At 40.3% G+C, this 24,261-nt stretch overlaps 2 protein-coding genes across 3 annotated transcripts in view; one reads left to right on the top strand and one right to left on the bottom strand.

Annotated features, from left to right (window-relative positions):
- The first annotated feature begins 2,408 nt into the window (after nucleotides 1-2,408).
- Nucleotides 2,409-8,065, top strand: LOC116844872 (scavenger receptor class B member 1-like). The gene is made up of 4 exons (XM_032816972.1): nucleotides 2,409-3,418; nucleotides 4,508-4,782; nucleotides 4,868-5,105; nucleotides 5,752-8,065. Exons 1-4 carry the CDS (start codon nucleotides 2,738-2,740, stop codon nucleotides 6,100-6,102), a joined length of 1,545 nt encoding a protein of 514 aa, XP_032672863.1. The 5' UTR covers nucleotides 2,409-2,737; the 3' UTR covers nucleotides 6,103-8,065.
- Nucleotides 8,066-8,469: 404 nt separating this feature from the next.
- Nucleotides 8,470-24,261, bottom strand: part of LOC116844871 (scavenger receptor class B member 1) — a 55,560-nt gene continuing 39,768 nt past the window's right edge. For both annotated transcript variants that reach the window (XM_032816971.1, XM_032816969.1), the window contains exons 2-6: nucleotides 23,285-23,622; nucleotides 20,233-20,730; nucleotides 18,961-19,159; nucleotides 15,168-15,376; nucleotides 8,470-11,443 (exon numbers count right to left, since the gene is read on the bottom strand). In XM_032816971.1, the coding sequence (XP_032672862.1) occupies nucleotides 11,195-11,443; nucleotides 15,168-15,376; nucleotides 18,961-19,159; nucleotides 20,233-20,730; nucleotides 23,285-23,622 (1,493 nt within the window). In that variant the 3' untranslated portion in view covers nucleotides 8,470-11,194. The remainder of the gene's footprint in view (nucleotides 11,444-15,167; nucleotides 15,377-18,960; nucleotides 19,160-20,232; nucleotides 20,731-23,284; nucleotides 23,623-24,261) is intronic.

The following is a 24,261-nucleotide window of genomic DNA, read 5'->3' as shown; positions in this document are numbered from 1 at the left end:
TATATATATATATATATATATATATATATATATATATATCATATACAATTTTTTATACAAATATCCTTCGCTTGTCACATAATTACACGTAATATATAATTACAATTTCTGTCGTAGAAAATCATACAAAAGTTCATGAAAAGAGCGCGTAAAAACGATATTCGTCATTGTTGAAAATTTTGTTGTCTCTTTTTTACAATGTTAATTGATTGTTTTGTCCATGCACTGGAACTTGCTTCATGATCAAAATTGTGCATTTTGACGAGTTCCCGATTAAGTGATTTGCGGAATGATTTACAAAGTGTGATAAAAAAAATACGGGAACTCGTCCTACAGAATACGTGTAACGTAATGAAAACATTCTCGTTTAGCGACAACTGGAAGCCTTATATTTCAGCTACAAACGCTGCAAGTTGCAACTTGTTCCATTTAGTTGTTCATAATCTATGAGCGGTAGTGTTTTATCGTAATTTTCGTCATCTGCGATTTTTACATATGGAGTTTAAAGAACAACGAATATGCATAAAATTTTGTGTTAAACTCAGTAAGATTGGAACTGAAACACTGACTGTGGTCAATAACCGGAGTTTGGACACTGTCATGGTTTGCTCTAAGGTATTTAAATAGTATAAATGGTTTAAGGAGAGTAGAACATCGATCGACAACTCCCGACCTGAGAAATCGTCGATATCCACAATGGACGAAACAAAGGAAAAAATTCTTGAGTTATTAAACAAAAATCGTCATTGAGCTTGAGAGAATTATTGGCAGACTTCTTTCCGTTTCCCCACAGAGAAAGAGAGTATTGAAAGGACGATGTTTTGAGTCTATAAACGAGATTAAAATGAATTCGTAGAATACGGAAACTTATGCAGCAATCTTCTAGAACTGGAAAAAATTGTTCATGCATTTTATACGAGCGAAAGGGGTCTACTTTAAAGAGGATTCTATATAAATTAATTTAGGTTTTAAAATAAAGCTTCTATAACAATAGTCCCTGTATTTTTTATCCTTTGTATTTGGTTTGGCAATTTACAAAATACAGTGACAAAAGAAAAAAATTAGAGAAAAAAGGATACAGCGAGATAAATTGAATAGCGGGGGAATTTGGATAATATTAAGTGTTTACGACAATTTCAGAAAAATATGATATTAGCATAAAAATATGAATATAGCACATGCTAATCTCAAACATAAAACAAGGCGTTTCATATTTTTCTGAAATTGTCGCAAACGCTTAATATTATCCAAATTCCCTTGCTATTTAATTTACCCCGCTGTACCCTAATAAGGAGATATGGAATATAATGGAGGAAATGGAAACAATAGAAACAGAAAGATAGACAGAATAGAGATAATAGAGGAAAAGTTGTAAGAAGAGAGGATGCAGAGAGATAAAAAATGTATCCACTTATAACGCGCATTTTTTACGATAAGACTCAACCTTTTTCCTGCCTTCTGTTTCTTATTTTTCTCTCTTCTTGCAACCTTAGACAAATAAAGATATTCTTCCTTCAGATAAAAAAAGTGTTACTTTTTTTATGTATAACTTGTGTATTACGTTACATTATTCGATACGATAGTTTGCGATAAAGTTTTTGCCAATTACTAATTAACAGCGTCCAGACGAGCAGGAAACTCTCGAGATCTTCGTTATCATGTTATGACTTTTTGGTTCAATTCGTCTTCGTATAAACGCACACGCGAGACCTACTCGACGATCCTCTCGATGTTTTCTTAAACGGGCAGATATCTCGAATCGTGTTGTTCTCGTCTAGAGGTGATAAAAGTGTGTCGCAGCCCTCGGCCTTCCAATTTCGTTGGCGATAAAGAATCGTATGACACGCTATGTCCACACCGGCGGGTGCGAAAATAAACCCCTGATATCGAGAAGCAGCGATTGCGCGTCTTCATCGAAAGGTAAAACATGCGCAATACCCCAGCACCTTGATAGTGGCAGTTGACCAGCTTGATAGTGGCAGTTCTCCGGAGCTTCCTCGAGATATCGGAATCTTATATCGATTCGTGCCATGCTAATTCGATAACATTATTTCGACAATGTCAAAGGACACGTTAATTAATTAACTTTAATTAAATTCTTCATGCTTCTTTTTATGTTCCTTCGCGTTAATTTTTGAATGTTTGCCAGGCATATCTCGAGCCGCCGCGTCGCGACTCAGATGCGCTCGGTTGGCTCTTCAGGTGATACCGAGGAGCGCGAATCGTCAGAAAGGTACCTGAGGAACTGCGCAAGCTGGAGTGACGAGTGCAGAGGGACGCGCAATCATGCTGAACGTCGTGGATACACATTCGAACTATATATCGGAGGTGTTGGCCATCAAAGGTCATCTTCGCGGCAAGGTTATCGGCTGTTGAATTGTAAAAAAGGCTGGAGCGATTTTTGTACAGTGTCAGCGTGACTTAAGAGCCAGTCCGACGAAAACATCACCGGCAGTCTGTCCGCCGACGACAACGCTCTTCCGTCGACTTATCGACTTATCCAGTCGTGAAGCGGTCGCTCCGACTCAGTCGAAATTTCTGGTGCCGTCTGTCCTCACCCATCCCCAGTCGTGTGATCGTTCGTGGAAGATCGGCTGTCTTCTCGCTTCTCGCGCACACACGGAGGTATCACCAGAATCTCTTCAGGAGACCGCCCACGACGAAGAAGATTTTGTCTCCATAGACACGACCTCAAGCCGATCTCTCTTTCTCCGAACTCGCGCAAACTTCGACAAACATGACGATCCCGATGACAGACACGACGCTGGACCTGGAGAAGACGACGATAGCGCGTTGCGTCCGACGCAGTCCTTTCCGCAGCTGGCCTGCCTGGGTCTACTTCGGTGTGTTCCTCATGAGCTTCGGCGTCTTCTACATCTTCTGGTGCACCGAAAACTTGCATGACTACGTGCAGTTGCAACTGCAACTACGCAACGGCACCAAGGCCATGTCCATGTGGGAGCGTCCTCCCGCCAAATTGATTCTCGAGGTCTACGTGTTCAATTTCACTAACGTGGAGGACTTTCTGTCCTATCGGGCGGACAAGCTTCACGTCGAGGAGCTCGGCCCTTACATCTACCTAGAGACGAAGAAACGCATCAACGTGGTGAGCGAGAACGACACGTTGACTTATCAGGAGGAGAATGACTATGAATGGGTAGGCGGCAGATCTGAAGATGACCTTATCGTAATGCCGAACGTACCCTTGCTGTCATCCTCCGCGTACGCCACGAACCTGAACTTTGCAGCGCAGCTCAGTCTCACCGCGCTGCTTTCATCCTTCAAGGAGAAGTCATTCATCCATGTAAAAGCCGGCGACTTTTTCTGGGGATACGATGACAGTTTCTTTGACGTAGCCAAGCCGTTTATAAGACTCAAGCATGATGTGCCGTTCGAGAAGTTCGGGATATTAGCTCTGGTAAGTAATTGTGTTCGATCGCGAAACGATCTGTTGAGGACGCGAACGACAATTATCGGAAAGAATTCATTAGATACGCGCGCGAATTAGTCTACGAGATGATATTGAGAAACTTTCAGTTGGTTAATATTATCGTATTTTGGAGCGAATTCTAAAACTATTTTTCCTCTTGCAAAATGTTATCCGAGACTTAGTTACTGAGCTATAAAGTTAAATAGTTAGCCTCTCAATGCTAGAATTCTGTACTCGTTATTGGAGTTAACGAGTTACAGAATCCCAGTATAGGGTTATGGAAACTAGTTATGAAAAGTAGATAGGGACGGCATAATTCACCGTCAGACACAGACGTTGGGCAATATATTTAAAGTTTTTCGTATTTGTAAAGTTTATATTGTACTTAGGACAAGTTCGCGTACGTAAACGCAATCGACTATTTCATCCTTACACGTTATGTTATAATCATTTTCAACTTAGTTAAAATAATTTATTTGTTATTGTACACAATCACATTGACATTGAAAATTTTCAAACTAAGAATGAATGTTGTCACAATGTGTCGTAACATTGCCCAACGTCTGTGTCTGACGGTGAATATATTATGTCGCTCCTGCTTATAATATATAATAATATATAATCAATATATTGTGTCGCAAATTATGCGACATACTATTCGAGAGTTCGGCAGGCAATTCCGGTAACTCGCTTGCACGTCAGTTAAAAGTTAAACATACGTCGACGCGGTAAGTGTATAGTATAGCCGCAAATCGCTTAATAAGGATTGTTTCTGACAAACCACGAATACAGCTTCTTGGCCAATGCGTCTGCATTTGTACCGGTTCCATCGACAACAAAAAATATTCTCCGCGTCTGCGCACGAACGCGATTACTTTCAAATTTGCGCGTGTTTTCCTTCCTGATGCTGCGTGATGACATCTCTGTCAAGAGGACAAACATTAAATTTGCAGAGGCATCACGAAAGAGCGATTTTGCGATCTAATTGCGAGATTGCAATCAGTAATGTAAATCGCGGATTGTAAGATCACCTCGCTCTTTCGCATTAACGTGGGCCGCGCGTCTTCTTGTTTGCAGAAAAAAGGCGTCGACAAGGATCGCATCACGATAAACGCGGGAACGCAAGACATCAACAAACTCGGTGTATTTGAGCGGTTGAACGGGCAGAGCAGCCATCATGTTTGGGGTGACGAGCGATGCGATAAACTCGAAGGCACCGACGGCAGCGTCTTCCCGCCTAATTTAGTATATAACAGAAACGATACTTTACATATATATGCTAAGCACCTGTGCAGGAGCATAGCCTTTGAGTTTCATAAACATGTGACCACTTCCAACATACCTATCTTGAGGTAGTAATCGATTACATTAACGATAGTATACAGATTAAACGAGATCGCATCTCCTTATTGCACGAGTAATTCTTTCTCGTTTCAGGTATGTATCAACACAGGAAATGTTTTCGACCAAGGACAACAAGTGTTTCTGCCCGAAAATCGGCGATTTGAGAGTATGTCCACCCAAAGGGATCTTCGACATTTCTGTGTGCGCCAATGACTCACCTATGATGATGTCGTTACCGCACTTTTTATTCGCCGACAAGTCATTGCTGGAGCAAATAGACGGCCTTCACCCTCGCATTGACGATCACATGACCTACCTGGATATATATCCGGTAAGTCGACATTAAATCTTAAATATTAAGTTGATTCTGAGAGGAAGTCTTCTTCTATAAACTCTGGAAAAGTTCTTTCCTATAAGTTATATTTTATTCTTAAATTATAATTCTTAGTTATATTTTATTCTTAAATTATTTTTAAATTATATATTTTATTCTTAAATATTTTATTCTTAAGATTTCTTTCCGTTAATAAGCAAATAAAAAAATGTTGAAATACGAACAGAGAATAAAAATGTAATTCGTAACAGAACTCGAAGTAAGATTCCACTTGTAAATGTGTACTTGAATGACCAGTCGAGTGATCATTTGACGAATTAGAATCATATTTACTGATGTATGTATACTCACTTAAATCTTCAGGTATCCTCCATATTACATGAAATTATAAGTGGAATTCTATTGTATTATGGATCGTCTAGAATAGATTCTAGTTGAAGTCGACTTGCTGCGATCAACTAAATTCTACGGTTTCAAATTACAAATTGCTACACTGACATGGTCAGAATGCAAAATTAGAGCTCGGTGAGCAATAAGCAGCTCCGTTGGTTATTAGGTTAGCTACGCGATTAGGTAGAAATAAAATATATGCAATTAATGCAAGAAAGAACAAAAATCGACTAATTGATTCGATTGTTTCTAGTATACCGCGACTCCCATCGGCGGTTGGTCAAAGATTCAGATCAACATACAGGTGCGAAAAGCAGTCGGCGTACCGCTCCTCGGGAGACTCAAAGACGAGATGATACTCCCTCTCATCTGGCTCAACCAAGGTTTGAGCGAGACCGACATTCCACAGAATTTACAAGATATCCTTTACCAGTTAAACGTCACATTGCGCATCACAGAGGCGGTCTTGCAATGGAGCAGTCTGGTAGGTATGATCCTCTCTATGGGCGCACTACTGGTTTGCTTCAAGAAGCATCGCATGGAACATCCGGACGTGGGACTCCAAATGAATTTGGCGGAACAGAACAAGCTTGGATTGGCATAAATAAATCGAAAGAAGCTAGAAGGAAGTAAGGAAGGAATCGAAGTAAGAAAGAACACGAACGAGCAGGGACCACTCGGTTCAGGAAGAGAAGGAGGGAAGGAAGTTTCCAAGGGTGCGATAAAGATGGGTGTTCGAAAGACTCGTCCTAACTTTTTAGATATTTTTCAAATTCGTTCTTTGGACGTTGTTGGACTTCCGCGCGGTCTGACTTGTATGGAAGATCCACGGGTTTCGCGGGCCGTCATGGTCGCCCGCGGGATCAGAGACTACTCTGGACGCATAATGAACGTTAAGGACGCCCATTTAATTCCAAGCCTCGCTTTCTTTATACAAGAAAGTCAGGTATAACGTTGTTCTAGCTTAACAATTATATATTTAACGTTCAATACGCGTCCAGAACAGAGTCTCAGCACATGCGGGAGTGAATTCGGGACATTTTAGCGTAGAGTTATCGATAATGTTACGTGATTTTTAAATAACGTACGGTTGGGCCTAGTGATCCGATTGTACGCGAAAGAATTTGGTCATAACGAAAAAAATACAATCTCTACGACTAATTTCTAAAGTATTATTCGCCCGTGTTGAATATTCCGTTAACAATGTCTTTCGCTCTGATCAGATGTTCGCTTTCAAACGATTCACCGGGTCTTACGAATAAAACTAGGACGACGCTTTCACAGTGATTCACAGGAAACATTGAAAGAATAATACGAGCAAAAATAACGGTGCCTACTTAGCTCTTTCGCAACAAATGGCCACTATAGTGGCCGCGAAACTGTCCCTGTATACAAATGGTGCGGAGTTTCTATGGTGCGGAAAAAATGTGCATATGTTACGTTGACGTACCGCGTTGTGACCGAGCGAACAAAAGATACAGAGCATGCATACGAATGCACATACACACAGATCCGTATTGACAGTCGTTGACTCGAAATTTGCATGTGAAGGTACGCTGCAATGAGAAAACTTGTTCTCTTCTGAGAATTAATGGAAAACAAGCTTTCTCGTGAGACCATCGACCGCGTTTCAAACTCAATCAAGAAAACAGTGTTCGAACCGTATTGAAACCGAGTGCACTTAGACTTGTACAATTGTCACCTGAAACTAGTCTCATGCGAGATGCTCAGATCTGAAGTCAGTTGAGCCTTTCCGTTGAAGCGTACGATACATTTGAGACTGCATCTGCAGTCGCGATTCAACTGAGAACTCACGTTTAACTCTGAACTCAAATCTGAGTATCTCGAGATAGTTTCTCTCTTGAGATAGTTTCAAGTGACGACTGTTAATAACTAAATTTACAGTTAGATCGAGGTTCCTCAGTTGAATTATATCGCATAATTATATACGTATGTTTCGTGAAATGTTCATGAAACATCAGACACGAGTCCACGCGACACCAACGCGAAAGCATTCCTCCACATCGCGGAAGCTTATAATATCAGACGACACACTTGTAATCATAAATTAAAAAAGAACATCTAATTTCAAACTCAAATCTATGTGTTTCACTTGAAACACAGTTTCAACTTGTCTAACATGATTAACGACCATTAATACGGACCACACACACATACACGCCCGGAACAACGCGGCCAAGCTGTGATTGAAATTTTAGCGTATGTCGAATAATGTGCAATTATGTTGACGGCCGCGATCCGCCCCGCAATGCGGCATTTACATTCGTCATGTTATTACCGAACGCAAGCGTGACACGCGCGCCACTGATGTGTAATAAATGATCGTACTTAATCGCGGTGACGCTTCGCGATAGCGCGGGCGTCAATCAATCAACTCGCTCGTTATTTCGACCCAAGCAGGATTCGACTTTGGGTGCTTTAAACCTAGTAAGTAAGTTTCATTGGGCTCTTGACTCTCATAACTCTCGAAGCGATAGTACTCGTGATATTTAACCGATATGTGTGCGTACATCTCTTGTTTTCTAATAAAATTCTTATGCGTTCAATTCTCTTGCGTTCGATCTCATTGTATTCTTTCCTTATTCGACAGCTGGAGACCTGGGGCGACAGGAGGCAAAAACAGAGCGCGCGAAAGTGCTGTGCGTTATCTTTTATGAAACGAAAGTCTTTATCTTAGTATACCTTGAAAAGAGGCTGGTTTATTTTCGTTAGCGAAATGTTTCTCTTTCTGGCACTTGCAACCGTCCTCGCGTCAAGTTTCCGAATTATCTTCGCAAGTGCTGCGATTTTCGCAGGCCGCTCGCGTCGCGTATCGCGCATCGTTCTCCTCCTCGGCTATCACCGGCCATAATTCAAGCGTTTTGTATCGCGCTAGTTAAAACGTGTACAAAAGATAGCGCGACCTTCCGTTTCCCCTCTTTCGCTCGTTACACTTAATTTATTTTAATTCGTCAGCATACATGTATCGGGAATTTGTCTCGTTGTCGCACTTAACACCGCCGATAACCCCCTGACGACGCGTTCCGAGAAGACGAGCGAAAACGCGTCAATTCGCGTGGCAATTTCTCCGTCAGTGGGGAAACTTGTTTTCACATCGCGCGATGCGAAAGACGCGTTTCTACCCCGCGCGCTGTAAGTACACTCTCGCGTGCTGTGTGCGCGAATTAACGATCGTATGCGCGCGATAACATATTACAATATTGCGCATAATGACGAGCGCGCGTCATAGTAACAAATCATGCGATTCGCGGCGGCGGGAGTGGGCTGCGCGTGGACATATTAATCAAATCGACACACAATCGAAATTTCCTTCTACCATATATTTTTCTTATTTCTTATATCTATTACGCGATCTCCCTCAATTTCTCGTTCCTTTTCGTGGAGAAATCAGGAAAAGGATCGAGACAGAACCAAGAGATTCGATTTTGTTCGCTCGAGACTGAGATAGACAGAGAGAGAGAAAGAAAGAGAGAGAGACAGAGAGAGAGAGAGAAAGAGACAGATAGAGACAGAGACAGAAAGAGGGAGAGAATGGAAATCTTTCCGGGACAGAGACAAAGGATCCTCCATTCGGGATCCTTCCGATCGTGTCCTCTGTTTTTCTTCTCTCACAAGATTTACATATACGCGCGAATGTTAGTCTAATAAGATACATGCCGAGAACGCAGAGAAAGAAGAGGTTACAACCATATGCATAACGATTACAATGACACCGATGATCCGATTTCGCGCAGGCACGCGGGCGCAATTCATTTGGCATCTTTTGATTTCTATCATACAAAAGTAAATTTATTTAACGTCTAATTATATCTACGCACAGTTAATATTATTTATAATATAATATAATATAATATAATAATAATAATAATATAATAGTAATACATGTGTACAAACGAATAACGAGAAATAGTACACTCGTGATAATTACAATCAGTAGACGATAACGGCGGCCAGGTTGTATTTACAAGTAGAATTTCTCTCGTTTTACTATAACGCCGCGATGCACGTAACTCGTATCGCTAACTTCTTCTTGGTCGCGACGACAGCAGAACGCGTGAAATCCCGGATTAAAGTCGCCAATGCAGCTTGGCCTCGGGCACGTCCTGGACGGAATATCAATTCGCATCATCTCCGATCTTACGTAAGTATTCGCGGCGATAATCGTCTGTATTGTGTGTCTCGCGATTAAACAATATAAAATCCTGAAACGATCACGAAACGCACGCGTCAAAAGAGCAGCTTATTAAACAGTTTAAAATAATTTCGGCAAAAAGAAGATACGTCGTAAATGTCAGCCGCGAAGTACCTTACAGGAATATCTCAATCGTGTGGTCGAATAATTTTTTTCTTTCAGTTCTTATATAATTTTTGAACGTCATGCTGATAAAGAAACTCTATAATAAACGTTGGATTTCGACCTCTCCTTGACGATGATAAAAAGAAACTGGTTTAAATGATCGAGATGTCGACAGAGTTAAAAGAACAACTTTGCTCTAAATCGATTCGACTATTATTCAAAATCTGATTTTGAGTTTGGTGGATACGAGACTCACTGCACTGCAAATTCAAATGTGTTATTTTTAACGCATAAACATGTAACTTAGCTGAAGCTCTTTTTAGACGTTTCTTGTAGTTTCAAGTCACGTTACTTAACACATTTAAAACGTGTAAATCATAGTTCAACGTGTTAAATGACATGGCTTAGAACGGTAAGAGACATATAAAAAGATTCACAGACAAAATAACATATTTGGAGTCGCAGTATGTCGTCGATCGCAAAGTTGGGACAAAGGGAGCTCTCGCGAGATGAGTCCGTCGAAAAAACGATCGTAATCACAATTAATATCGTAAATAAAAGAACGACTGCTCGTAAATTCATCGCGCAACGCTTCGTTCTCTAAGACCGTATTTGTTGCGCTTCATCGTGTCCATGAATTCAGCCGTTCTCTCTCTCTCGCAGGATCCAACGTCGAATTCATCGTTTTCGATCACATCTCGTGCGACAACGCGACGCAACACCGACAACACCCGCTTCACGTCTCATGCTCGTCGTCCGGGAGGAGCGATAACCGTCATTCGCAATTTATTTGTACTCACGCGACTCGGCCGCTTGTCAAAACAGCTCCCCGGGGACCGAGGAAGGAAACACACGAACAATACAAAACGCATCGGCGTGCGCGCCGATGTGCACGATAGTTCTCACTGCGCGAGTCAGAAAGAGAGTCGTCCTCACTTCCCCTCACTGCAAATCCAGGTGTTATTCCGGCTGAATTTCTTTTTACATGTTTCTCGTTTTAAGCCCCGCCATTTGACACGTTTGAATACGCTAAATTCTAATTTACACGCCTCAAACGCTTTAAATGACACGACTTAAGGCCGCGAGAAACACACGAAGAAAGCTCCAGCCAAATTGCCCGCTTGCTCGCCCAAAACTACCACACTGGGATTTATAGTGTCCTCTCTTTCTCGCCATCGCGAGATTAAAGTACGAAAAAATACGTTGGTCCTAAACATAGTAAAGCATGCCCGTCGCCTAAACCTAATCATATAGATAATTAGATTATCGTACAAGTCCCCGCGACACTCGCGCGCAAATTCACGTGCGATCCGTCGCGAGCCGGACGGATAGAGAGAGAGAGAGAGCGCAGCTCCTCGCACTTGTCGATTCCTCGCGTCTACTTAGAGTGCTGGAAGGCCGGGTTCAGCTGGCCGTTCTTGGTGTTGGTCGCGTTTGCCGGCAGCGGATTGCTTAGATGCAGCTTCTCCTGGCGCTTGGCGGCACGAGCCAGGCACATCAGGGCGCCCAACAGGATGATCACGCCGAGCGCCCCGATTACGCCAGACACTGCGGCGCGAGCTATCGGCGGCAGATCCACGGCCAGCTTCAACAGAGAGCGCATCTGCGGAGGAAGCTCGTCGACGCACTGCAAAACGAGGAAAGGAAGAGGATGTCATCGTCATGATCAAGAAAAGCTTTTCCGTTGAATCACCGCACAGCTCGGAAATTTTTTTATTAGTCACAGAGGTGTGTTCCAGAGAAATTACTTCGATAACAAATTACGATAGAAATTGTTCATTAACATCGCTCGGACGCGGCGTCACCCATATCGACGTGTAAGTTTCCGAAAGAACCGTATGCGATTCTACTTGATGATGATGCTAATCTGTATGACTGTACTAATTATTCAGACAACGACAAAAATTATGCTAATTACGTTAGCTCGATACTAGTAAAGTATCGAACAGTGAGTTCGAACACATCGTTTGATGTGTTAATAGCGTTAGTAAAGCAGTTCTATCGTTATTTGTTTTGCCAAATTATAATCCAAAATATATGTAAAAATCTAATTAGTTCCAGAATAGTATTAATATGATAATGTGATTAATTTCTGAGACATATGTAAAAAAGAATTAACATAGAGAGAGGAGATCTCCGTTGATGTCCCAAAGGATAAATCGCCGAGCGAAAATTCGGGAGAAGTAGAGACGTATTATCATAAGACCAATGAAATATCACTACATACCGCGACATAAATCAGGCTCTAATAGGAGAACGTTTGAGCCGCGCGGGAATGCTAAGTGGCGGGGACTCTCTCAGCGGCAAATTTAACGCGCCACATCAGCGGGGCGCTTCTCTCGAAAATAAACGAAAAAATCGATTTCTCGTTCTCGCGTCTGGAATTAGCGGACGTGGTCAAACCAGATTTCGCGTATTAGCCTTTCGTGTGGTGGACAAACACCCGAGACTAACCGGGTTCGGAGGACGTTGTATCGCGCGTGGACGCCGTCGAACTCTTTATTAGCGGCGTCTCCGGCCGTGCCGGAGAAGAGGTTCCATTAAATATGAATCATGAGCTAAATGCGCGGTCCGATGCGGCGCTACGTGCACGGTATTCAAACGCACGTTCGCGCAAGCCGAGAACAACAGGCACGTTCCTCGCCATTGTCGCCGAACGGAAGAGACCGGCTCGAAGACCGCAACGACCACGATGACGATTTGTAAGCGCGACGCGGTATCCCGTCGTCAGAGACATGGCTAAGTAGAAAGAGAGGTCACCGCGAGCCACGGTGATTACTCACGAAAGAGGTCCCATGTACTTGCTTGTTTCTCCAGATATGCAAAATCGATAGCGACGTGAAAACCGAAAAATCTACTTTTTTAAAGTGAATCAGTGAAACATCATTGAAAGCAGTAAATATACATTGATTGACTACTGAAACAGTGCTGTACTTATAACTGATATCAGTTATAAGTAATTCTATATCAGTTATAAGACTATTCACTGATTTACTTTAAGAGAGTACTCAGACAATTTGGATAATCTGAGTGACTCGGGATCTAGGTTTGAATGAAAATCAAAATCCGACTTCGTCGAATTCGAATACAATTAATTAAGTCAAGTCTGTAATTGGATTAATTAAATTGCTGTTGAAAACTATATTGATTTACACGGAAAAAGCACCTCCGTTGGTGTAAATGAATATTCTGTTATCTGAAAATCAGATGAAAAACTCGGTTGTAGGAACAGAAAAATTTTTATAAAAAGTTTCTGCTCTTTCTCCCGCTCCCCAGTTGCTTCTCAGTTACCTCAGTCGAAAAATTTGATAACGTGAAATGATATGTTATCGCAGCTGAAAATGTTTGTTCAAATATTCAGCTGTATCAGAACCTGATTACAACAACTGAGGACGATTGGCCGAGTAGATAAATTTTTTACAAAAAATTGATCGAGATAACGCCAGGATAACTACAGGAAACTCTCTGTTCCTACAACCGAGTTTTTTATCCGGCGTCTATTCCTACTAGCCAACGAGAAATGCAGATACATTAACGGAATTGATTTTTCCGTGCAGTACTGAATGCATATAAACCGGCAATAATAATTTTAACATTTACTAGACTTGGTTGCGATCGAATTACTTGGCACAATGCGCAATATGTCTACATATTCATGCAGTGTTAAGGTCGTTTCAAGATAACGTCGCTTCCTTGGAATAATCAACAGTCGCGATGCATGAATATGTAAAAACATCGCATGTAACCGATAAATTTTATTGTAATTAGACTTAATAAATGTTAAGGCTATTATGTCGAATTGTGCACGTATCGATTGTCAAGTTTTCGAAGAGAGCCGCATTAACATTCGTCATTTGAAACTTTCCTCAGGTGAGATACTCAAATTTGAATTTAGAGTTTATTGTGAATCTTTCAGAGAGCTGAATCGTGATTACAAATGTAATGTCGCATGTATCGGGTGATTTAAGTAAAAAACTCAAATCTAATTCTAAATTCATATCTGAGTAGGACAAATAATGACTATTAATATTTCAGGTAATGATTATTGATATGGGCCCAAAGTTGCCGCGAATGCGTCTACTGCGAATTTAGATCCAGATTCAAATCTGAAACCGACGCTTTGACCATTTGGAAAATCCGAGATATATCCGAGTCGTGGAAAATCCGAGATATCCGAATATCTTGAAAAATTCGAATGACTCGAAAATGTGGATAAAACGAATTTGAAACATTTATCTGTTATTCGCATAAACGGATGTCTAGATAATATTAAGTTTGAGCGAATCTTGAAGTCCTTGAAGCTATGATTCAATCTCATTCGCGCAAAGAAATTTTTCTGCAAAAAATTGCTGATTTAGTATTTATACAGGCTTCTCTCGACATGCAGTGGTCGTAAGCCGCTTGATTTTTCATTCCGAAGACTCTTGTCATCTCCTTTTTATCATTTTCATCGTGTTTATTATCGTTGGATGGAAACATCCAGTTCGCGCACAAAGTTCGCGTTTCCTCATACTTATAAACGCACGTATGTAAGAAAAAAGGCAAGCAGACAACAAAAAATTGCATTCGTGTGGCAGCGATGAGCGTCACGCTACGAGCGTCTCACTCACATCGGCGTTGCTCATTAGGATAATCACTAAAATCTATGCAACGTTAGTCAGTCTAATGAGGGAACGCGAATCGCCACGGGCAAATTTTCTTGCGGCGCACCTTTTTTGTTGTGAACAACGCGATTATTAAGCATGAAAAAGCGGTCATCCTCGCTCCCGAGGCATCCTTGTATCCTCGCGTCTGGTTTGTGTTCTCTCCGCAATTTAGTACACGCGTGATAACAATCTCGTTATATTTATTCGATACGTTGTAAACACAGAGCGTCGCAGGTAATAATCTAGAGGGAAATACGCGATGATTCATACATGATAAAAAATCTCAACAAAAGTTAGAGTTCTGTAAACCACGAGAATCACATCACATAATCGTCATGTAATCGTCGACAGCGTAATCGTTGTCGCTCAAATCGGCTCGATGATTTACGATAAAAAATATTCAGTCGACGCGGTAAGCAAACACAAATAAAAAAAAAAGAACGGCTGTGAAAGAATGTCGATTGCACTCGTCGTTAATTATTCGCGTGTGACACGTTGCCACGCATTGCTTCTTTAACAAACACTACCGCGCGTAATGAAAGACACGTAGTGCTCCACGTATTATTATATATTATTACATAATTGCTATCATCATGGCGTCTTTATAGAAGAGAGAGACATCGATGAGCGCCTTTGCGGAGCGAGGATAATCGTCCCTCGGATCGAACAATTACGCGCGGCAACGAGCTCGCGCGCTATACTTACATCCTCGAACCACATAATGGGGAAAACGATGTCGGGGAACGAAGCGACTTGCTTGATGTCTCGCACCTGGCTAACCGCCAGATTTATCTGCACCCGTGCGCGCGCCCTCATAGCTGTGCCCATTATCGGTTGCACGTCGATGTAGAGCTGGTGCTTCTCGCGATGCGGTGGCGATATACCCGTCACAGCTTCTCTCAAGGCTGGATCAGCTGTAAAGAGCAGAAAGCGGTACCAATGAGGAACAAAATGAACGAGAAACAATCGAAGGAATGGATTGACAAAACTGATTTTCGTCGAAGGGTGTACTATCATACGATAAGTCGACGCGAGAAATTATCATCGTTTCTTTATTAAATTCTCGCAGGAATTTTCGGCATTTGAAGGAAAAGTTAGAAAATTTTTGTTAAATGTCTAAAAATATATCGAGTCAAAGTTTCTTCTTGCTCATTTTATTCGTAATTATTAATCCTTCGGAATTTTCAATTCTATCTTTGCGACAAACACGACAAAATTTTGCATGTAGAGATTGTTATAACTCTTTTTTCACACTCAAATTCTTTTCAATTTTATTATGTTTCTAGTAGTGCACAGGAATAGAGACAATCATTAAAGTCTAGGGGAAAGTTGCCGGAATCGTACTGGTCTTTTAAATCGCGCCTCATTAATCGTACTTGATTTTTTAAAACGTTTGTAGCGCACATATAAGATATAATTAGTATTAATTACAATTTAATTATTATGATTAATATACTAAATTAATCATAATTAAATAACTTTTACTATATAACATACTCTCTGTGTAAGTGAGCCTTATGAATCACTCAGAGATCTTAGTTGGAATATCGCTTTAATCCTGCACTACTCATTTTCAATCTTCTCTCTCTCTCTCTTTCCTTCCCACTTCTCATCGCGCTTTAAAGTACGAGACTGCTTTCTCCTGCATCGCGGTAAAACGTTTCAACTCACGGTCCAACTCAGTACGCTCCAAAAAATTGCTTAACTCTTTCCGGACTATCGCCGCTGCTCATCTATGCCACTTGCCCTCGATAACTTTTTTAAAATTTCACCTGCTCTGATGTCCAATTACGCGGATATTCCATACCCCTCTACGTATTCTCTAGTCAGACCTAATAGATTAACGATTTTAATCCATTGCCACCTCGCCTTTTGTGTGGGTATACTTTCTTGAAATTACGATTTATTCTATGCATCACTTTCGATTATTATTATTATTATTGTTGTTGTTGCCAATCAGTACTGTTATTATTATTGTGAATTGTTGGGCAACCATAAGAGATCGTACGAGCGCTCGACAAATATAACTGCGATAAGATTGTATTTGTGGCGATCGTTTTTAACGAGATGATAATGTTACGCAAAACGATAACGATAGCGCGAGACATATGTTCACCGAAAACAACTCGGATTGGAGTGCGTCAACTGCATTGAGCACTGCAAACTTCACATTCAGCGCTTTTTGCGCCAAGTAACACATCTCTCATTTCCCCCCTCGGTCTCTCCCTCTACATCCCGGTTCCGGGAATTTAACTTTTAACGTTCCGACTATTACGCAAATTTGACGTAACGGCGATTTGTACCTGCGCTGTCACATTTTTACCTGACGCGGCTAATGAGCAATAGAAAAAGGGGTAAGGAAAAAACGAAGACAGAGAAGAGACCAATTTAACGAGACGCTGCGCTCGTGCCTTTACATAATGACGTTATTTCATAGTGTCAAAAGTCATTCTATACGGTAATTCGTGATACGGACATAATGCGGCGCAGTTAAGTGGCGCTTAATCGCCGGTTGAGCGGTCTAAGAGTCGCACTTAAGGCTCTTAATGCCTTTCGAAACGCGAACCATCGACAGCTACGCGCAAATACAACAGCAATGACGTTGGCAAGGCGGAATTCATCGATCTTGTTCATCTTCGTCGAACTTTTCTCATGTTAACGAGCCTTCACGTCGCGATTGACTCCTACATCACCGTCACCGACTTTTTCGTCAGAAACGAATTGTCATTGATCGTCGGTAATTAATCCGCTCTGAATACATTGCAAAAAAGTATACACGCGGCGCAAGAAATCGCATACTGCAGAAAAAAATTGACGGACTTACGTAACACTTAGATGCTCGGTTCCTTTCACGTACTCGACGAGACATCGGGCGTCAAATTTGCGCGATGAAAATTCGCAACTACATTATATTTTCTACTTAATCGTCCTGTGCGCGTCTTGCCTTACATCTGAACCGAGTACCTTCGCCCTAATGCGTTTTTTACTCCAGCAGGGGACATTCAGAAAAATACATATTGCGTTCAAGTGAATGTTACTTGTTTCGAGTATTTAGTAAGTTTATATATTCGCAAATCTATCATAAGTGCAGGAAAGAACTTAAAAATTTGTAGGATATAAAGTTTATTTACATAAAAAAACTTCACTTTAGAAAGAAACTTTATATCCCGCGAATAAATATTCAAATATATTTTTCTCAGTGCATGTCATAAGCATCGAATTGATTAAAGATATATCTTTAATCATTTTTGCATCTCCTTCTATGAAGAATATTAAATTTACTCATGTTAAATTAAATTTAACAAAAAATATTAAATTGAAAGAAAAATTTGTGATTTACTACTACATAGAGTCGAGCTAACTCTTTTTTTCAACAAAGTTTTATGATATTCTTGTAAAAAAAATTAATTCTTCTTTTGAGCACACGAGCTTTTCTCAAATGTGTGGTGAGTATATTTGAAGACAACCATTACTTAAAAGAAGGAAGGTAAACTGAATAATCGCATTTCTTAGTAGTAGAATGTTATTTTTCCGTGTGTACTACCTGCTCACGCGTCGTCGGTGTGACGAGAGATCGCGAGGCTCTTAAAATCCGGAGATCGAAAGTAAAAGCGACGCGGAAGATCCGTGCAGTAACAAAGCAGCGAGAGAGTCTGTATAATATTTCGTGGGAGAATTGCGGCATCCGTGGCGGATATGACAGGAAGAGAAAGAGAGAAAGAGATTGTTCTTACAAGGAGAAGAAAGAAATCAGTCCCGTGGTAAAACCGACTCGACTGTACAGTCTCGTAAAGCCGGAAGTGGCGTGACAGGTAGATTTCGCTTACGAAACCGGCACGCACTCGGACGATCTTCGCGAAACCTGCCGATAGATCGGTCGGTCGGTCAGTTGGTTGCCTTTTCTACGTAAAGAACAGCGAGACGGCGAGGCATCAGGTAAACTCTCTCGTTAGCAGCATCCAGGAAGTGGCGATGCGAGCCGTGAGCGGCGCGAATCACCGGGAGAACGTCTTTGTACGAAACCCACAGACTACGCGCTTTATGTAGCGCGAAATAATAATGTGGAAATAATCGGAGCGGATTATGCGTCGCGATTGCGTAAGGCGATACACTTTTGGAATCGCGTGAGCCGCCAGATTGATCGCGACGCGACGCCGCTTGACGGAAACCGGGACGGGGCGATCGGCTCAAACGTTGAGCGCGTTGAGTCACGGCGACGTTACGTCAAAAGAATCGGATGATATGTATCGCGTCACGATTAAGAGAACTCGCGCGATCGATCCCGACAATAATAACAACGGCAGCTGGAAGGCGCAATATTCGCCCGAGCCTTGCTCAATCGTTGCGCACTTCTTCTCGCACTGCATTCAGCGGCCGAGGAATCGAATTGCCGCGAGTGTTACTCTCTCTCCAGATTGCAGGTAGTCTTTTTCTCGCGCGGACGATTTATCAATATCGCTCCGACGCCGTTCAAAAACCGCCATCGCGTGCTACTTACCTAGGTAGAAATGCGGGAAAGTGATGAGAACCGGCGAATCGTACTGGCACAGAGAGACGTTGAACGTTCCTTCTGGTGCACAAGGTGGCCCAGCTGGGCAGTAGCACTGCTGCGAGGGTAGATTCTCCACCGAGGTGAAGACGTTCTCCGGAGGCGCGAATCTATAACCAGGAACCTCTCCCGCGCCTATCACATCGCGCTGAAAAAATATTCGAATTTGTTAAAGGCGATCGTATCAAAATTCGATATATTTAAAAATATGCTGAAGTTTCACTGGACAAAATCTTCAATCCCGAATTGGAATTCTGATTTTACATTAACCCCGCATAAATTCCGTCAAACTACTTCCTCCATATTAAATATTAGAGTTTGGAAATAAATGAATAAATGAGGTAATACCATCTTATTTGTTATTTTTTACTGATTTTTAATGTTGAACGTTTTAATAGGATTTGAAAATCCAAAAAGGAAAGAAAGAAAAGGAGTTATAGGATAAAATGTGTCTGAAAGCACACAGTAAATATTTTAATATAGATTCGATACACGATACCAAGGCTGAGTAGAAGTAATAAGGAAGCATAATTTTTTAAAAGATGTCATAGTAGGTTATGATTATTATTCCAAATTTATCTCAATATTTTTCTTTTTCCTACTTATATAACATGGATTTTGCCTTTTAATATTAATATTAAGTAGATTTTATTTTATTGCGCGTGAAACGTATTTATCTACGTACATGGTAAAAAAGAATGATTGTGTCAAACAAAAATAGTAAAATATGACTTTAGCACTTTTTTCTGGCTACCAATTCATTGCCTCATAAATGTAAATGATTGCGACAGAACATTTTTATGAAGTCAATAAAAAAATTGGTTATAGCATCAATTTTTTGTTCAGTGTAGTTATCCACGTAATGTTCTATAAATAACTCTATAATGTTCTATAAAAACTCATGTTATTTACGTTTGGTAAATGAAATGATAGATAGATTCCGAAAAATTACCATTATTAATTAATTTTCTTGCGATTAGATTTGCATCATGAGGTCACTATCAGAAAACAAAAAGCTACTTAGAGCTCGATATATATTTCGGCAAAATATATATAAATTATTAAAATTATATAATAATCATTATTATATTAAAAACACAAATTATTATATTAAAAAAACAAAAAATATTATATCAATATTAAAAGCACACGACACGTAATAATTATGTCGAGGAAACAATGAAAATGTGACTATGAAAATATATAATTGATAAAGTATACCTCAAAGACTAACGGTAACGTTCTGCAGAGGTCCTTGTCGAAGATCTTCAGTATGGTCTGCTTAGTGATGTGAGGCGGGAATATACTGCCGTCGGTGCCCATCACGGAGTCGCACTCCTGCGTGGTCCAGTGGCCTAAGGTGTCCTTACCGTTCCACCTGTCCAACATTCCGAACTTGGTGATATCACTTGCGCCCGTGAATATCGTGTAGAGGTCCGGCATGGTGGAGTTTTTGCCGTACAGCAGACCAAATTGGTCGTACGGCAGTTTTTGCTCCTTAGGCACTACGTCCTTGGCCAATTTCAGCAGAGGATCCTCATAACCCCAGAGTAACTGACCAACTGATACTTCGACGAATGGCTTGATCTTCAGGATGTCCATAATTGACGCCATGGCCAAACGCAGGAATCGGGCAGCGTGCTTTGACTGGCTGGTAGCCGACAACATGGGAACGTTCGGCACGACCACCAAGTCCTCCTCGGAGCCGGCTGACAGCTCCTGAAATTTCGCAGTGAGAAAAAGACGAGCCCGAGTTGAGTCATTGAGTCGACTTGAATAATGAGAGGCTTAAAATAGAGGATGAGTGCACGACGAATGGGTCCGTTCGAAAGGAAGAAGAAACAGGAAGATATATGAATTAATAATCAACACGTAAAGGTATAACAATAAAAAGTAATCTAGAGAGTAAGACGCGGAAGAAAATTCTATAAAAATCATAGAAATATAAAACAGAAATATGAAATATTAGGTGGTAAACTTAGTTCCTGCGGCTCACAGTTAGATGACGTTAGTTGTAGGTGTAATTTATTTTGACATCTGAAACTGGCTGCATTTTAGAGGTTAGACATTTGTCAATAAAATTCAGTGCGAAGAGATTCATTTAAGCGAGCAGTGCTATTTTTTCTTTTGATTAAATATGGAACGTGATAAGTTGTTTTTTCGACATGTGCTGCTTCATTACTTTGACTTGAAAAAAACTGCAGCTGCAGCTCATAAATTGCTTTTCGAAGCTTATGGCAATTATGCTCCATCGGAAAGAACATGCCAAGTATGGTTTCAGCGATTTAAGAGTGGTGATTTTGATGTCAATGATAAAGAACGCTCAGGCCAACCGAAAAAGTTTGAAGACACCGATTTGCAGGCATTATTGAACGAAAACTCTACTCAAACGCTCCAAGAATTGTCTGCAGCATTAAATGTTACTCCGATGGTTGTTTCCAAACGTCTACATGCAATGGGAAAAATTCAAAAGGAGGGAAAATGGGAAAAACCGCAGGAACTAAGTTTACCACTTAATATAAAATGAAACTAGTCTCTCACGTCGAAAGTAAAAGCAATAAACTAATTTACCTAGAGGTTAATAAAAAGATATTTAAGAGAGCAGTAATTTAATTTATTTAATTTGCTTGGAGCACAATAAAACGATATTTGAGTGGTAAATATTAATTTACAGTGTTAAAATAATGTATAAATAAGAAATTTAAAAGGTTCAAACTTGAAGAGTCACAACTCTTATGTCGGACAAGAATGTAGTCAAAGGAAATTTCAAGCATTAATCATATGATGGCAAGTAAAAACTTGACGTAAGTTGCAATATTCAACTTCCGCAGACTTATAAATATTCCGAACGGTACGCGTGTGTTTTCTCTCTCGCTCCATGAGTCTACGTTAGTTCACTCCGTTGCGAGCGTTTCTCTGATGCACGTAGAAAGTCAGCTCGCGGTGATTTCGATGCGCGCACAAGAATAGCTCGCGCAGCCAAGTCGCGCGCAGAAAGAATGCATCTATGACTGATTCAGACAGTGTGAAGCGATTATCATTCAGCGCGACACAGATTCTCGCTGTTTTTTTTTTTTTTCTTTTTCTCAGTAACCAGTCGATATTCCGGGTGTTCGCGTTTCTCGGCAAACTAACGATTACGCGCGATACATCCTGAGCGACCAAGAAACGCGCATCGTCTCGAATGACAATCGGACGTCTTATCTACAAATAGTTGTGCTTTTTTTACTTGGAAACATGCCTTGGCAGTGTTTGCGCAAAAATCCAGCAACCTTCTAGTCCTTTTTATTTGCGATATAAGAAACAATGTATAGTTTGTAAATACAGATTCGCGACTAAATATAAGCTTAGCGAATCGATGTCTTGATAACTTGGCGGCAGCTGTCATGAATGAATATTGCATAAGATGCATATGTCAATAATAAAAAAATCAATAGTTGGAATTTATACACAGGTAGAATTTTATTGGAAAAGTTGCTAGAATTTTATAATCAAAATATTTTTTTATCTTATTATCTTCCCGTTTTTATGTGTACTATTTATATTTTTAGAACTGAAATTTATTATTAAATTACTATAAAAATTAATAAAACATATAGTAAAATTAAAAAGAATTTATATACAGAAGAAGCTGCACAACATTTTCACCGTGTAGAAGCTATAAAGAAATAAGTCGACGTTTTTATATTCGTCTCTTTAGATATGACTGAAACTCGAAATTTGCCATCGGCAGATGAAAGCTTTCCTACGTTGAATGCAGTCATCGAGACGTTAACATCTAACACGAAGAGAATATATCATAGTTTATTTTCATATAAATTCTTTTCAATTTTATTGAAATGCTTTTTTAATAATATGGGAATAGAATGTCAGTAAGGTCTCTAGAAATTTCGCTAGAAATGTAACAAATTTTTAATAACACGTTTTAGTTCCAAAACTATAAATAGTATGCATGAAAAGTAAGAAGACAATAATAGATTACTACAAAATGTCGATCTGCTCTTCGATTATAAGATTCCGCGGTAATTTCTACTATAAAATTCTCTCTGTGTGTGTAAACTAAAAGGAAATCAAGAAGCGATAAGTTGCGTTCCCACTGTTTGAATTACACTCGAACATGTTAATACGAGGACATGCGTGTTAAGACGAGACTCTCTATCCTAGAAAGTACTGTATTTCAGGAATGATACCGTGGTAGGTTCGCCAAACGGTTAAGACCTGAATCGCTAATGTCGCGACTCACTAGCGTCGTAAATCGCCGGCGAGAACTTACCGGTGCGTAGACGAACGTTTTCTTGACCTTATAGGTAACGGTTCCATTGTCGTTGAATTTGATGTCCGTCTTTTCCCAGCGCTGCGTGTAAACGTAGGGGCCCAGCTCTTGCAGCGCGGGCTTCTCGCCATTGTTCAAGAACTCATCGGCGTTCGTCACATTGTAAATGTAAACCTGCATACGAGGCACCACCGGCGGGTCCTTCCACCACTTGTACGTGCGACCGCCTTCCCGTATGACGAGTTCCTTGTCCAAAACCAGATCGATGAGATTGGGGAATAGTATCGCCAAAACGATGGCCACTATAATTAATAGGACTCCACTCGCCACGGCCGCCCCTGAGGAAAAACCGATAGACGTTGTCAAGGACGAGTCACTCTCAACAGTTACGACCACGAATCCTGCTATATTGAGATGCTAATTAAAATGTTTCTGGTGAAGTGACTTTTACACGAGAGTATTGGATAAGGAGAGAAATTCGATAATCTCGAGACGTGATCTCAAGAAAAAAGAATCAATATCTCGCAATCGCTTCTTTTGTCGAACGAACGCAAGAAAGATAAAGCATTAACAGGGATTTAATTTCATGTAAGATAATTATCTCATCTCGAAACAAAGATTATATTTCTCGTATATATATTTCTATATTTCTATATTTATATATTTCTATATTTCTATATTTCTATATTTCTGATTCTCTCTCGTTCTCATTTACTTAAAACAAATCAGTGAAGATGTTTATTTATTCGAATCAATAAAAGAAATATTATTTCATTGATAATTGATAATTTATATATATATATATATATAATTATATATATCTCTATATTTCTAATTCTCTCTCGTTCTCGTTTACTTAAAACAGATCAGTGAAGATGTTTATTTATTTGAATCAATAAAAGAAATATTATTTCATTGATAATTGATATATATATATATATATATATATATATATATATATATATATATATATATAT

The sequence above is a fragment of the Odontomachus brunneus genome, unplaced genomic scaffold (genome assembly GCF_010583005.1).
Source record: "Odontomachus brunneus isolate Ranch 3 - 2012 unplaced genomic scaffold, Obru_v1 Obru_scaffold_047, whole genome shotgun sequence".
Classification (NCBI taxonomy): Eukaryota; Metazoa; Arthropoda; class Insecta; order Hymenoptera; family Formicidae; genus Odontomachus; species Odontomachus brunneus.
This window is presented reverse-complemented; position numbering and strand designations above follow the sequence as displayed.